Below are 12,151 nucleotides of genomic sequence, written 5' to 3' on the forward strand. Positions count from 1 at the left end.
ACCGACAATACCTGCTTGAACAGGACAATACTTGCTTGAACGGACAATGGGACATGACAATATCTGCTTGAACAGGACAACGACAATACTTGCTTGAACAGGACAATATCTGGGACAGTACAATACTTGCTTGAACGGACAATGGGACATGACAATACAGGACAATACCTGCTTGAACAATGGGACATGACAATACAGGACAATACCTGCTTGAACAGGACAGACATATATATATATATATTTCTTTTTTCTTTCTACAAACTATTGCCTCATTAAAATGATAACTGATATCTTATCTATTAAGTTATACTCGAATTGATATTATTTTTTTAGGTAAACCAAATAACATGTCCTTGTATTTTTATTAGTATTTACGACAAATATTAAACATTTCATTATTTTAAAGGTATATTTAAAAAATATAAGAAAAATAAAAGAGGAAAAGTATCTTTAAAAAACATGTGATGGAGAATTATTATCATAGACACATTTAGTGAACCATCATCAATATTTGTTATAAAAAATAGTAATAATAATAATATGTTTTATTTTATTGATGGTCCCAAATAGCATTAATGCCAATTAGTGGTCGCTTTTATTAGAAGGCAAGGTACTCATGTGTGATGATAGATTCTATGGTAGCTCCTGTTCTAGCTCGACATTAAGAGCACGGGGCTCGAGATATCTAAAGGAGGTACATAACCCTCCCATTGTCTCGTATGATGCCGTTGAACCCTATACCTATTTACCCTCTTTCGAGATATCCCAATTCTAGACATAAACTTTTTTCCTCCTCTTCATATTGATCAGAAGCATCCAACGTCACGTGAGCCGAAAAGAGTTGAGGTACCAAGCTACGTGCTAGGGAACTCGATAGAAGCTATTCGCCACTTCCGCCTTTGACCGCTTCAGAAATGAGTATTTTCCCTTTCACGAGAAGAAATTCAAAATGCTCCTCCTTGTTCTCCCGTTTACGGGGTTTAAGGCAAGTATTGGTCTTGGGATGAATCGATCTCTTGAGCGTGATGCCGTTTTCTGATGTATTGATCTACATATATTTTTTTTTTTTTGGAGGATTAAGAATTGTCTACTGATTCCGAGAGGTTTGTGGTTTAAATTACCATTATGCCCCCATTCACTTACTAAATTATATTGTTAATAGCAATCCGTATTATTAAAGTAATTAATTTAATTTACCCTTAATCTATTCCAATTGCCAACTAGATAAATGAAGACGAAAATTCCACATTTTCATTGTGGCTGAGCTGGCACTACCATTGGACAAGAAAATTCCACGTTCAAAGCGACTGCAAAATAAATAAATAAATAAATAAATAAATAAATAGTGGATTGTAATAAAAGATTCTGAATTATGAACCCTAACGACGACGAAGACGAGATTTTGCTCGAGCGAGCATTGATGAAGAAACTCAGCCTTCAAGGGCTTTGTAAGCTGCTATTCTCTCGATTTTGTTTATGAATTGAAACGGAGTTCCACTTCGAGTGAATTTTTGTTTGATATTACTACTTTCAAGTTTCATTCAATTTCTTTTGGGCGATTCTGAATATCCCTGCGGATTCTTGCTGTTTTCTGCTTGGAATTCAGAAACCAACGTTGAAATGGTGAGTTTCTTTCGTTTCTTTTTGACCTCTTAGTATTAGTTGAGTTCTTCAAGCCATCTTCTTTCTGATTATTGCCTTTATGTGTGTTCGATAATGGGATTGTTTCTCTGATTTGATTTCTGGTTTTCTTTTATGGTTAGTCGGGGCGGGCTGATGGGGGAAGGGATCGATACCGGAAAGATTATTCGTCGAGATATGACGAGAAGTCGCAGTCTGGGCATAGCAATAGCAGTAATCCTCCGTCGAGACATCTCTGGATCGGCAATTTGTCTCATGTTGTGGTGGAGCGGGATATCAACCGCTGTTTTTCACAGTTTGGAGAGCTTGACAGTATTGCTTTCCAGCCCAGTCGTAGCTATGCTTTCATCAATTTCAGAAGGGATGAAGATGCAATTGCAGCCATGAGAGAGCTTCAAGGTTTTGCTCTTGCTGGGAATCCCCTTAGAATTGAGTTTGCCAAGGCGGTTAGTCTTGCCCGAACTTCCTCTATCTGTTATTTTCTTCAAATTCTCTCCATGTTTCCTTTTTGTACGTCTTTGATAAAATATAAAACTTCCTTTTGGAAAATAACTACAGTAAGAGAAATGATCACTCCATTCAAATCACTTGTATACTCTTAATCCAAGTGCTCTCGTAACTCCGTTCAAGACAATGCTGACCTCCACTGATATTCTTGGCTCTAAGTCAACCCAAAACTCACTGAACTACATGAATTTAACCACTTCTCCAGAGTTCTCAGTATAACAATAGCAAAGTTCTAATGGTTTATATAGTTCAATCAGGTCTTAACTGGTATTACCGAAAATGTTAATGGAAATCTGCTCGAGGTCATACGTAATGCCTTCCACTCGTCTGCCTTGACAGTTTCTATGAATCTCAGTTGACCCATAAGGACTATGATAAAATACAAGTCAAGTGGTATTACATTCTTCAATCAAAAGGACGAATACTCAACAAACGCAACAATTTCATCACAAACATGCTTAATTTAATACCCCCAGGTAAAAAAGAAGAAGAAAAGGCTAGGCCAAGGAGTAGTTTGATTTATGTATGGTTAGAAAAGATAGAAACACTTGAAGTGTGGTTTCAATAACATGGGATGTGACAGCTTACGATCAAGGAGCTTATGATTTATATTAGCTACAAAAAATAGACGTACATTTGTAGTTGAACAATCCTTTAAGTCCTGGATCTTGCACATTCTTTTAGTGATCATTTCATGTCATTGCGATCTAATCAATCCTCCTTCACACATCCTAAACTAAAGGGTTAGACATGCTTCACAGGTGTAATAATAAATATCAATGACTTGTCAATCTCGAAAATTAAGGCATGGTAATTACTTGTCATTCCCTTATGTCGAAGGCTATTGTTAAATTGATAAATCTCAAGTAGACCAATGATGCTACTTACACAGGGTTTTTGCAGTTCCAGAAACAACCCTTTCAACTATTTACAATGCAAAAAGTTATTAATTTTATGAGTTAATGTCCAAAGAAAGAAATGTACTTCATCTTCTTTCACATAAAATCAGCATAAGCATCTACTTAATCAACCGTTGAGACAGTTCAAACCAGATTTGCATGGTTGTAGAGGGTTGCCTCATAGTGTATCATTGAAGTGTGTGTGTTTGCTTCTGTGCATGTTTATATCAATTAAATGGTAGAACTGCGTGCCATATGGAAGATTGGAGTTTGTTCTTGAAGGAAGGATCTCTAAAAAAGTTTCAGATACTGCTAGGTTGTACTGAAGGTCTTCATGATATACCAACAATTAGGCAGGCACTTCATATCAAAACTCCAATTTAAACTTTCAAGTATGGTATGATCCCCCTTATTATAGAAACCTCAATGTTACTTGACTATGAGTTATGGAATGTATTGGTACCACTCAGGGAGAAGGTCATGGATGAAAGGAAAATATCTTGACCAACTTATAAGTATCCATCATCTCTAACTTTGCTGCCCTATACATATTTCACCTAATGAAAATGGTACCACTCAGGAGGAAGGTCATAGATGAAAGGAAACTATCTTGACCAACTTATAATTATCCATAATCTCTAACTTTGCTGCACTATGCTTATTTCACCTAATGAAAATGGTACCACTCAGGGAGAAGGTCATAGATGAAAGGAAACTATCTTGACCAACTTATAATTATTCATAATCTCTAACTTCGCTGCACTATACTTATTTCACCTAATGAAAATGGTACCACTCAGGGAGAAGGTCATAGATGAAAGGAAACTATCTTGACCAACTTATAATTATCCATAATCTCTAACTTCGCTGCACTATACTTATTTCACCTAATGAAAATAGTACCACTCACGGAGAAGGTCATAGATGAAAGGAAACTATCTTGACCAACTTATAAGTATCCATGATCTCTAACTTTGCTGCACTATGCTTCACCTAATGAAAATGGATATATTGGGATAATCTGATGATGTAAATTCTGCAATGAACAAAGTTATAGATGGTAATGGAAGCCGACCATATCTTCCATCATCATATGGGAGGATATTTCTGATGCAACAAAAGTTAACACTCTCAGCTAAGCAATATGTATAAAATACCTCTAAAGATGGCCATACATCAAGAGTTTGTCATAGAACTACTTGGGTTCAACTTCATGTAAGCAATGGAGAGTTTATATTTGAGTTCTTTTTCTCATCGTCCTTTTTCCTCTTTACCTAGTTAGTGCTGCTCTATTATTTTTCTTCTGATGCATCTTTAGGTTTCAGTGTAGCAAATAACAATGAAACAGGTTTTAGCATGGGAAAAATGGTGGTATTACAGTGGAAAATTGAAATTATTGTTGAAGCTTACTTTTTCTTCTAGTGGATAATGTCCATTGTTTGCAGCTTCTCATCATTGAATAGAAGCCTTGCATAATTTAAATGTTCGCAATTTGACATGATCACTCAATGTAACATAAGGCAGCAAAACTCATAAGACGTAGCTCATAAGACTTTTTACTGCTTTGATTTTTGTATGCTGTGATCAATACCCAATAGTAAAAAGACATTCAAAGAATGCACAATATCCATCAATAAATAGACACTGACTATTCAATTTTGAGTGAATTTCTCTTTCCACGTGCCATTGTTGCGACTCTTCAAAATATGTTGAAAAGGCAGAGGCTATTCTCAAAACATGTTGAGAACCCTAGGTTACATTATTGAAATTGAATAGGGAATGGAGATTCATTTCACTATTCATCTAATCTTGTTAAACAGCACAGAGGATTCTCTTATTCTCACCAGGTAGACATCAATAAACACAGTCAAATTCTAATGTAATTGAGAAATGCATTTTATGTTTAATCTTGTTAAACATCACAGAGGAATCTCTTATTTTCACCGGGTAGACTAAAATAAACACACTAATTTAATGGAGAAATACTTTTATATGGTGCATAAACTTTCCAGTGGAGCCTAAGTGAGTATATTGTGCTCAAAGCAATTCTAAGGACACACACTTACATCTTATATAACCTGTGAGATGCACTGGTGATGTACCTAATATGCATGAGTTGAGAAGAGTATTGTTTGGCATCATACCTGAGCTGTATTAGTTTGTTTACACTTCTTTATATATGAGATTGAATGAAAGAATGTAAGGGATGTGTAACTTCCCTTGATCAGAAGCAGCTTCTAAGTTCTAATTGAGAACTTTAAAACATTTTACTGAGATCTCTGGTTAACAAAACATGATAAACTCTTTTATATATATATATATATATATATATAAAGTTGTATAAAGGAATACAGAGCAAACTATCTAGTTATATAGCTTATATTCCTAATTAATGCATTTTCACTGCCTTGGTTGTTTGTAGCATCTAGGTGCAAACATTTCCGTGTAGGCTGGGTTTATAGTGCTGAGGAAAGCATGGCCTTCGATGAAGAATGGAGTGAGGCAAAAGGATATGTAGAATATCCTCATTTTATCCTAACTATAAAAACACAGAAGTCTAATGCTCAATTAATCACAAAACTTGAAAAGAACTCAAGAATGTTAAATGGTCAGCATGTCATACAATAGATACCACACACCAAACCAACAGTCTTATGGTTGAGGAGGCTTGCATTATGTGAAAGGAGCGGTCGTTTCGTGCCTGATTTGTGCAAGTCCAGCTCATATAATATTGAGCCTGAACAGCTAGTATGGTGTACTTGATTAAGTCTGTGGTCCACATGAATGTTTGGTTACACGTATCTGTACTTGTTCATTTTCTCAGTGGTTTCCAGACAACCTCTGATTTCATTATGAGAATGAAAGGTGTATCAGTTGAACATCGTGAATAGTAATTCCAAGGGTTGAGCACAGGGTACACCGATAAAGAGTTGGTTCCAAACCCATGTTTGGGTCATTGATTTAGGTATTAAATAGTTAGACTGGATAATTATTTAACTTAGTTTGGAGGTCTTTTGCGTGACTCCTTGTCCCTATGGCCTTTTGGTTGTTTTTCTGAGCCGTTGTGATTGTCTCCAGTATACAGCCTCAAATTTTTACAAACCCCTTCCTTCTTTTTAGCTTAGGGAGGCCTTCTGTGGGACTACTCATCCCCCTTTGACATAGGGACTCCTTTCATGGCTTTAGGGTGTGTTTTGGGAGTTGGTTTAATATTGCATTTTATGTCTCATAATAATAATAATATTAATGAAGCAAGAGTTATATTTATAAAATTTGTTGAATGTGAGCTGATGAAGGTTCGGTTTTGTGTGGTGATGGCTACCTTTTGGAAAAGCTTGTTAGAGGATTTTTGTTTAAAAATGGTTTACAGATTATTGAGGAAACAATCTTCTCCCTTGTAGCTAGATTGTGCAACTATTCCTTTTTGGTATCTGCCAATTGGAGAGCTTTTTGTAATCTCTGTTGGTTTGACTTGATTTAAGTTGGGACAAACTGTCCTCTCTCTTTTCCTCATTCCAAACAACTGAAAAGGTTGGAGAAGTTTTCCGTTTACACATCAAAAAGTGATATAGATTATTCATACACATAGGAAATGCTGTGTATGTGTCTCTATGTATGTAAATAGTGTACATCTTTTCTTTTCTTTTCTTTTTTTTAGTTTTGTACAGAGATTGCTAAGTTGGATCATTTCCACCATATATAATCTTTGGCAGCTCTATAAATCTCACGGAATAGTGGGAACTGGGAAAACTCCTGAAGTACTCGAGGCTTTGTTATTTTTTGTTTAGTCATCATATTCTTTACAATGGTGGACTGGGAAAACTACTAGTGAACATTGAAATGTTCCTCAAAGCCGTTATAGAGTATTAATGTTTGAACCACTTCTTACTTTATATCAAGATCAACCCATTTTCCACCATTCGTGAGGTTCATAAAGCATTCAACCGTCTTGTGTCTATTTTGTATTGGTTCTGTGAATAGGATCATTCTCTTTTTAGATTCTAAGTGAGACTCATTCTCTAAAGGTTCAAACTCATGAATCCTCTCCTTTTTGCTTAAGGTTTTGGCATAATAAGATGACAAGCATCTCTCAGTCAGTTTCCGTTTCCATTTCACTGTGAAAAGAAAAACTGTCACTTATTCACAACACAACATGGGAGACAACCAAAGCAATCAAGTGTCTGAGTGTGTGAAGGCGAAGGGGTTTAGAGTTATTGTTTCCTATTCTTCTAAAAAAAAAATTCCATTCCCTATCTTCGTCATCCTTAGCTCTTTTCCTTTCTCTTATTAACTTTGAAAATTTAAAATTCAGAGCATTTTATTCAGTCATAGGCTGTTGTGCCATTAATAAGAATTTTACTCTCAGGATAAGCCATCTGCATCATCACGTGATGAAGCCTATTCTCAACACCGAGAGGATAAATATCTTGGAGCGAAGGGTTCCTTCTCACAGGGACGACATGCTAGTCCTGACGAATTTTATCCTGAAAAGTCCAAAATGAATGATAAAAATGCAGAGCCTAGTGAAGTGTTATGGATAGGATTTCCAGCTTTGTTAAAAGTGGATGAAGTGATATTAAGGAGGGCCTTTTCACCATTTGGGGAAATTGATAAGATTACAACGTTCCCTGGTCGGACGTATGCTTTTGTTCGTTTTCGGGGTGTGACATCAGCTTGGAGGGCGAAAGAAACACTACAGGGGAAACTATTTGGAAATCCCCGAGTACATATTTGTTTTGCAAAAAGTGATTCTGGATCATCAAACAGTGGAAGGAACACAATGAATGTACCTCTTTCTCCAAGATCTCCTCACCTTTTCTCAAACTTCGATTCTGGAGAATTTGATTCCCGTGGTTTTAATAGGAAAAGCAATTTATTGACCAGTGGAAACAATGCATTTGAAATGAAGAGGTCTGGAGAATTCTCATCCAAATTAGGTCCATCCGAAGATAGGTATGAACATTATGGTAGCCCGACAAAAGAGAGAGGTCTTCATTTAAATAACTTCCCTCAAAGATTTTCTCAACCTAGTCCATTTTATGACGATCCATGGGACTTGCCAGAGGATACGAACGTATATCCCGGGTCCAAGAAATTGAAGACTGGACCCTTTCCCCAGGATAAAGAGCTCCCTGAGTATCCTATATCTGATTTGGAACAAGATAAACGTATTATTCCAAAGTTATACCCTGATTTTCCCCGATCAGAGGCCTTTGATCATAAGATGAAGTCTGGGCCGCCTCTGGGGTATAAACAGCCTGATCAGCCTATGACAATGCCTGACCTTTATGGAGAAAAGAGTGAACACTGGAGGGAACCGTATGATAATTTTCAGGGTCCTGATTCTCTGCCATCGAATGCTGTTGCAAGGAAAAGGCTCTCACCTGATCCAGAACAGTCGTCTATAAAAGAGTGGAAATGGGAAGGAACTATTGCAAAGGGAGGAACACCTGTTTGTCGTGCCCGTTGTTTTCCTGTGGGAAAGGTTCTGGATATGCTTTTGTAAGTATTTGATATTCCTTTTAATTTTTGTTCCCATTAAAATCATTTTTAATCAAGTGCTGAAAAAATTATAATGCTGATTTTACCTGTTCTCATTTAACCTCAAGGCCATTAACAAGAATTTGATCCACATCCCTTCCTCTTCCTGTAACTTGATGCACTTCTTTCCACTTTAATCCTATCTTAATTTTGCTTTTCATCGGGCAGTGTTGTTTTTCCATGAAAGGTATATTTAGGGAGTGACATGGCAATGGAAGATTTCATTTTCTTTCTGTTTATGATATTTTTGTTTGAGACAGGTTTTAATGTTTCATTTGACTTTAAAAAATGCTTTATTTGAGCTGGGAGATGAAGCATGTAGGAAACTGTTAATTTTTGTTCCCATTAAAATCATTTTTAATCAAGTGCTGAAAAAATTATAATGCTGATTTTACCTGTTCTCATTTAACCTCAAGGCCATTAACAAGAATTTGATCCACATCCCTTCCTCTTCCTGTAACTTGATGCACTTCTTTCCACTTTAATCCTATCTTAATTTTGCTTTTCATCGGGCAGTGTTGTTTTTCCATGAAAGGTATATTTAGGGAGTGACATGGCAATGGAAGATTTCATTTTCTTTCTGTTTATGATATTTTTGTTTGAGACAGGTTTTAATGTTTCATTTGACTTTAAAAAATGCTTTATTTGAGCTGGGAGATGAAGCATGTAGGAAACTGTTAATTTTTGTTATTCTGGCCTCTATTATTAGTGAAGATCTGGTTAAATGATTTAATTACCTTGCAATAATTTGTCCTTTCACGGTAGTTGTAGTTTTGAAGTCTCCAAGTTTTTTCTCACTGACAAGAGGAAACTTTTCAGAAGATTTTCTTCTTCAAAAAAAGTATTCTGATGATTTCTTTCAAAAATTTCCTTCAGTTTTATGCTATCAGATTTGGTTCTGCTGGTATTTGGTTCTTGTCCTCTCTTTAAGTTTCATGGAATTCTGGATTGTTCATTGTAAATTGTGTGCGAATGATTGGAAGGGAAAACTTTCTCTCGCCTTCTAAAAAAGTTCTATTAAAACCCATATAGATCACTGGTGAAACTGAACTCGTATTCTGCAGGCCAGAGTTCTTAGACTGTACGGCAAGAACTGGTTTAGACATGCTTTCAAAGCATTACTATGAAGCAGCTAGTGCTTGGGTTGTTTTCTTTGTACCTGAAAGCGATTCTGATATCGTGTTCTACAATGAATTCATGAACTATCTCGGTGAAAAGCAACGAGCGGCTGTTTCGAAGTTGGATGACAGAACCACCTTGTTTCTTGTACCACCATCTGAGTTCTCAGAAAAAGTGCTCAAAGTACCAGGTAAATTGAGCATTTCAGGGGTAATTCTGAGGTTAGAGCGTCCTGGTACCAGTGCAAGGCCTCCACCTTATCAAAACGAAACAAAAGACACAAATTTTTTACCTTTACATAGTGAAACATCATATACAAAATTACCGCCGTCTCCAGCTGTTTTTACCCCAATACCACCATCTTTATCTGATCTCAGTAAATCAGGAATCAATAATGCATCATTCCCCAGGAACGTTGCTACTTCTGCTTCTCCTGTGTTATTTCATGGTTCATCACATGTTGGAAATTTGTCTGACCCATATGTTGAGTGCAGGCCTGATTATCCAATTCAAGAACAGCTAAATGCCATGGGACCGAGCTCGTCTTCTCACCATCTACAGAATTCAATGGTCGATTTTCGAAATTTTCAGTCACAAGCTTCCAACAAGGATCCTGTTATTCAGGAACGCCCTTTGTTCATTCCAAGGGAAATTCAGGAAACAGGGTACAGTAATTACGCAGTTGGGATTTCTAGTGTTACAACTCAACAAGAAACAAAACCAGCAGCTTCTTTAGCAACTACTCTTTCCTCCCTACCGCCCGACCAACTGGCGCAATTAGCATCCTCTCTCCTTGGACATCAAAGGCAGTCGGGGAGCACGCCGAATGCAGCATTGCATGAAGAATTAAGGCAGCGAAACCAGGTGAATGAATCTGTTGTACAATTGGGAAGGTCCCAAAATGGTTCTTTTCAGAATAATCTGATGAACTCTGAGCCTCAGACATCTCAGTTTGTTCAAGTTCCACAGATGCATCATGTACAACAACACCAGATGTCGAATCAGATGTCGAACGTGCCAGCTGGGCAAAGAGAGATTCAGACAACAGGGGCTTTAGGCAATAATCAACAGGTTCAAAACTCTGATGTAGGTGGAGAATCAGAACCAGATCCACAGAAACGCCTGCAAGCGACGCTTCAGCTTGCAGCTGCTCTTCTCCAGCAAATTCATCAAGGAAAAGGAAGTTGATCTGGCTCGTTTGATCGTGTAAAACAAACTAATATGGAGTTCAGCAAGTATGGGATGGATAGCCATCCTACAGATGGTGTGAAGAAATTAACAGATTCTAAGGGAGAGATAAGCATCATCGGCCACTTGCCAGAAGTAATATTTGTTACCCTAAGTAACAAGTCCTTTTATTAAGCCTGTTTATAAGATGTTGATTAGCTAGCTAGTTAGTATCCACAGCTGCTACTGCTTTAATGCTATTAGAAACAGGAGCCATTTGTGGTAGTAATGCCGTTTTGGTTTCAAGTCTTGACATTTTGTTGGTCCTTATCTTGTTGTACCTTAGTTATTACTACTTGGGATAAGAGTTCCATTTCCTTGCTTCTGCTGGAATCCATGCCAAGATTGCCACAGTTAATAGATGAGAAGTGGAAGTTCGAGGGAGAATTGGAATTTCGAAGTAATAATAATCATCTTGAGCCCGACGAGTACTCAGAGTATGTAGTAGGTTGAGTTGAGTTGAGTTGAGTTGAAAAATTCTTTTAGACTAGTCCAAAATTTTGGGTTGGTGACTCGTCGTCAAGTCCAAATTTCCTTTGGAACCCCAACTTTCGAGATTAAGACTTGAGACTCTGCTGGGCCCTTCAACAAGTCTATTTGTGATGCTCGTGTCTACTCGTTATCCATATCTTGCTTATGCCTCATTTCCTCTTCAATGCATATGTTATATAGTGTGTTGGATAATACACATCTTCTTCAACTGTATCATGATATCCTTCTATATTGGCCCTTGCGTAGTTGAATGGGCGTCTCTTGAGGGTCGTCGTTTTGTTTGACTCAATGTGAGGGTCCTCGCTTTGTTCGACTCAACGTGAGGGTCATCGCTTTGTTCGACTCAACGTAAGGGTCACAACCTACTCTGTTCATAATATGGTTGTGACATTTTCCCCTACTTAAATTAGACCTCATTTTCAATGACTTTCTTAGGGCACAATCTCATTGTGACAATCCACAATCCATATAGAATTCACTCCTCTCCCCAAGCTATACATGTTATATTAATTATTTTTTTTAAAAAAATCATATTTATTTGATTGTTATTTTCTTTAATAATTTAAAAAAGTCATAGTTGTGGAATTGGTTGAGTCGTCAAATAGTTTTTTTAAAAATTATTTAATAAAAATTGTACTTATGTTACATTGATAACTAAAATCTAATAAAATTTGACATTCAAACTATATAAGTCACCGCCCATCACCATAATTGTTAAATATTTT

The 12,151-nt window shown here is 36.8% G+C and overlaps 1 protein-coding gene across 2 annotated transcripts; it reads left to right on the top strand.

Annotated features, from left to right (window-relative positions):
• The first annotated feature begins 734 nt into the window (after positions 1-734).
• Positions 735-11,257, top strand: LOC111795434 (RNA recognition motif (RRM)-containing protein). 2 transcript variants are annotated; one of them, XM_087124049.1, is made up of 5 exons: positions 735-1,040; positions 1,225-1,623; positions 1,764-2,087; positions 7,414-8,549; positions 9,653-11,257. In XM_087124049.1, the coding sequence occupies exons 2-5, from the start codon at positions 1,621-1,623 to the stop codon at positions 10,893-10,895; spliced, it is 2,706 nt and encodes a 901-aa protein (XP_086980175.1). In that variant the 5' UTR covers positions 735-1,040; positions 1,225-1,620; the 3' UTR covers positions 10,896-11,257. The 2 variants fall into 2 exon arrangements, with proteins under 2 accessions (XP_086980175.1, XP_023533633.2); XM_023677865.2 differs by having other exon boundaries at positions 735-1,623.
• Positions 11,258-12,151: the final 894 nt, after the last annotated feature.

Source organism: Cucurbita pepo, chromosome 5 (assembly GCF_057944985.1).
Source record: "Cucurbita pepo subsp. pepo isolate OVF chromosome 5, ASM5794498v1, whole genome shotgun sequence".
Classification (NCBI taxonomy): Eukaryota; Viridiplantae; Streptophyta; class Magnoliopsida; order Cucurbitales; family Cucurbitaceae; genus Cucurbita; species Cucurbita pepo.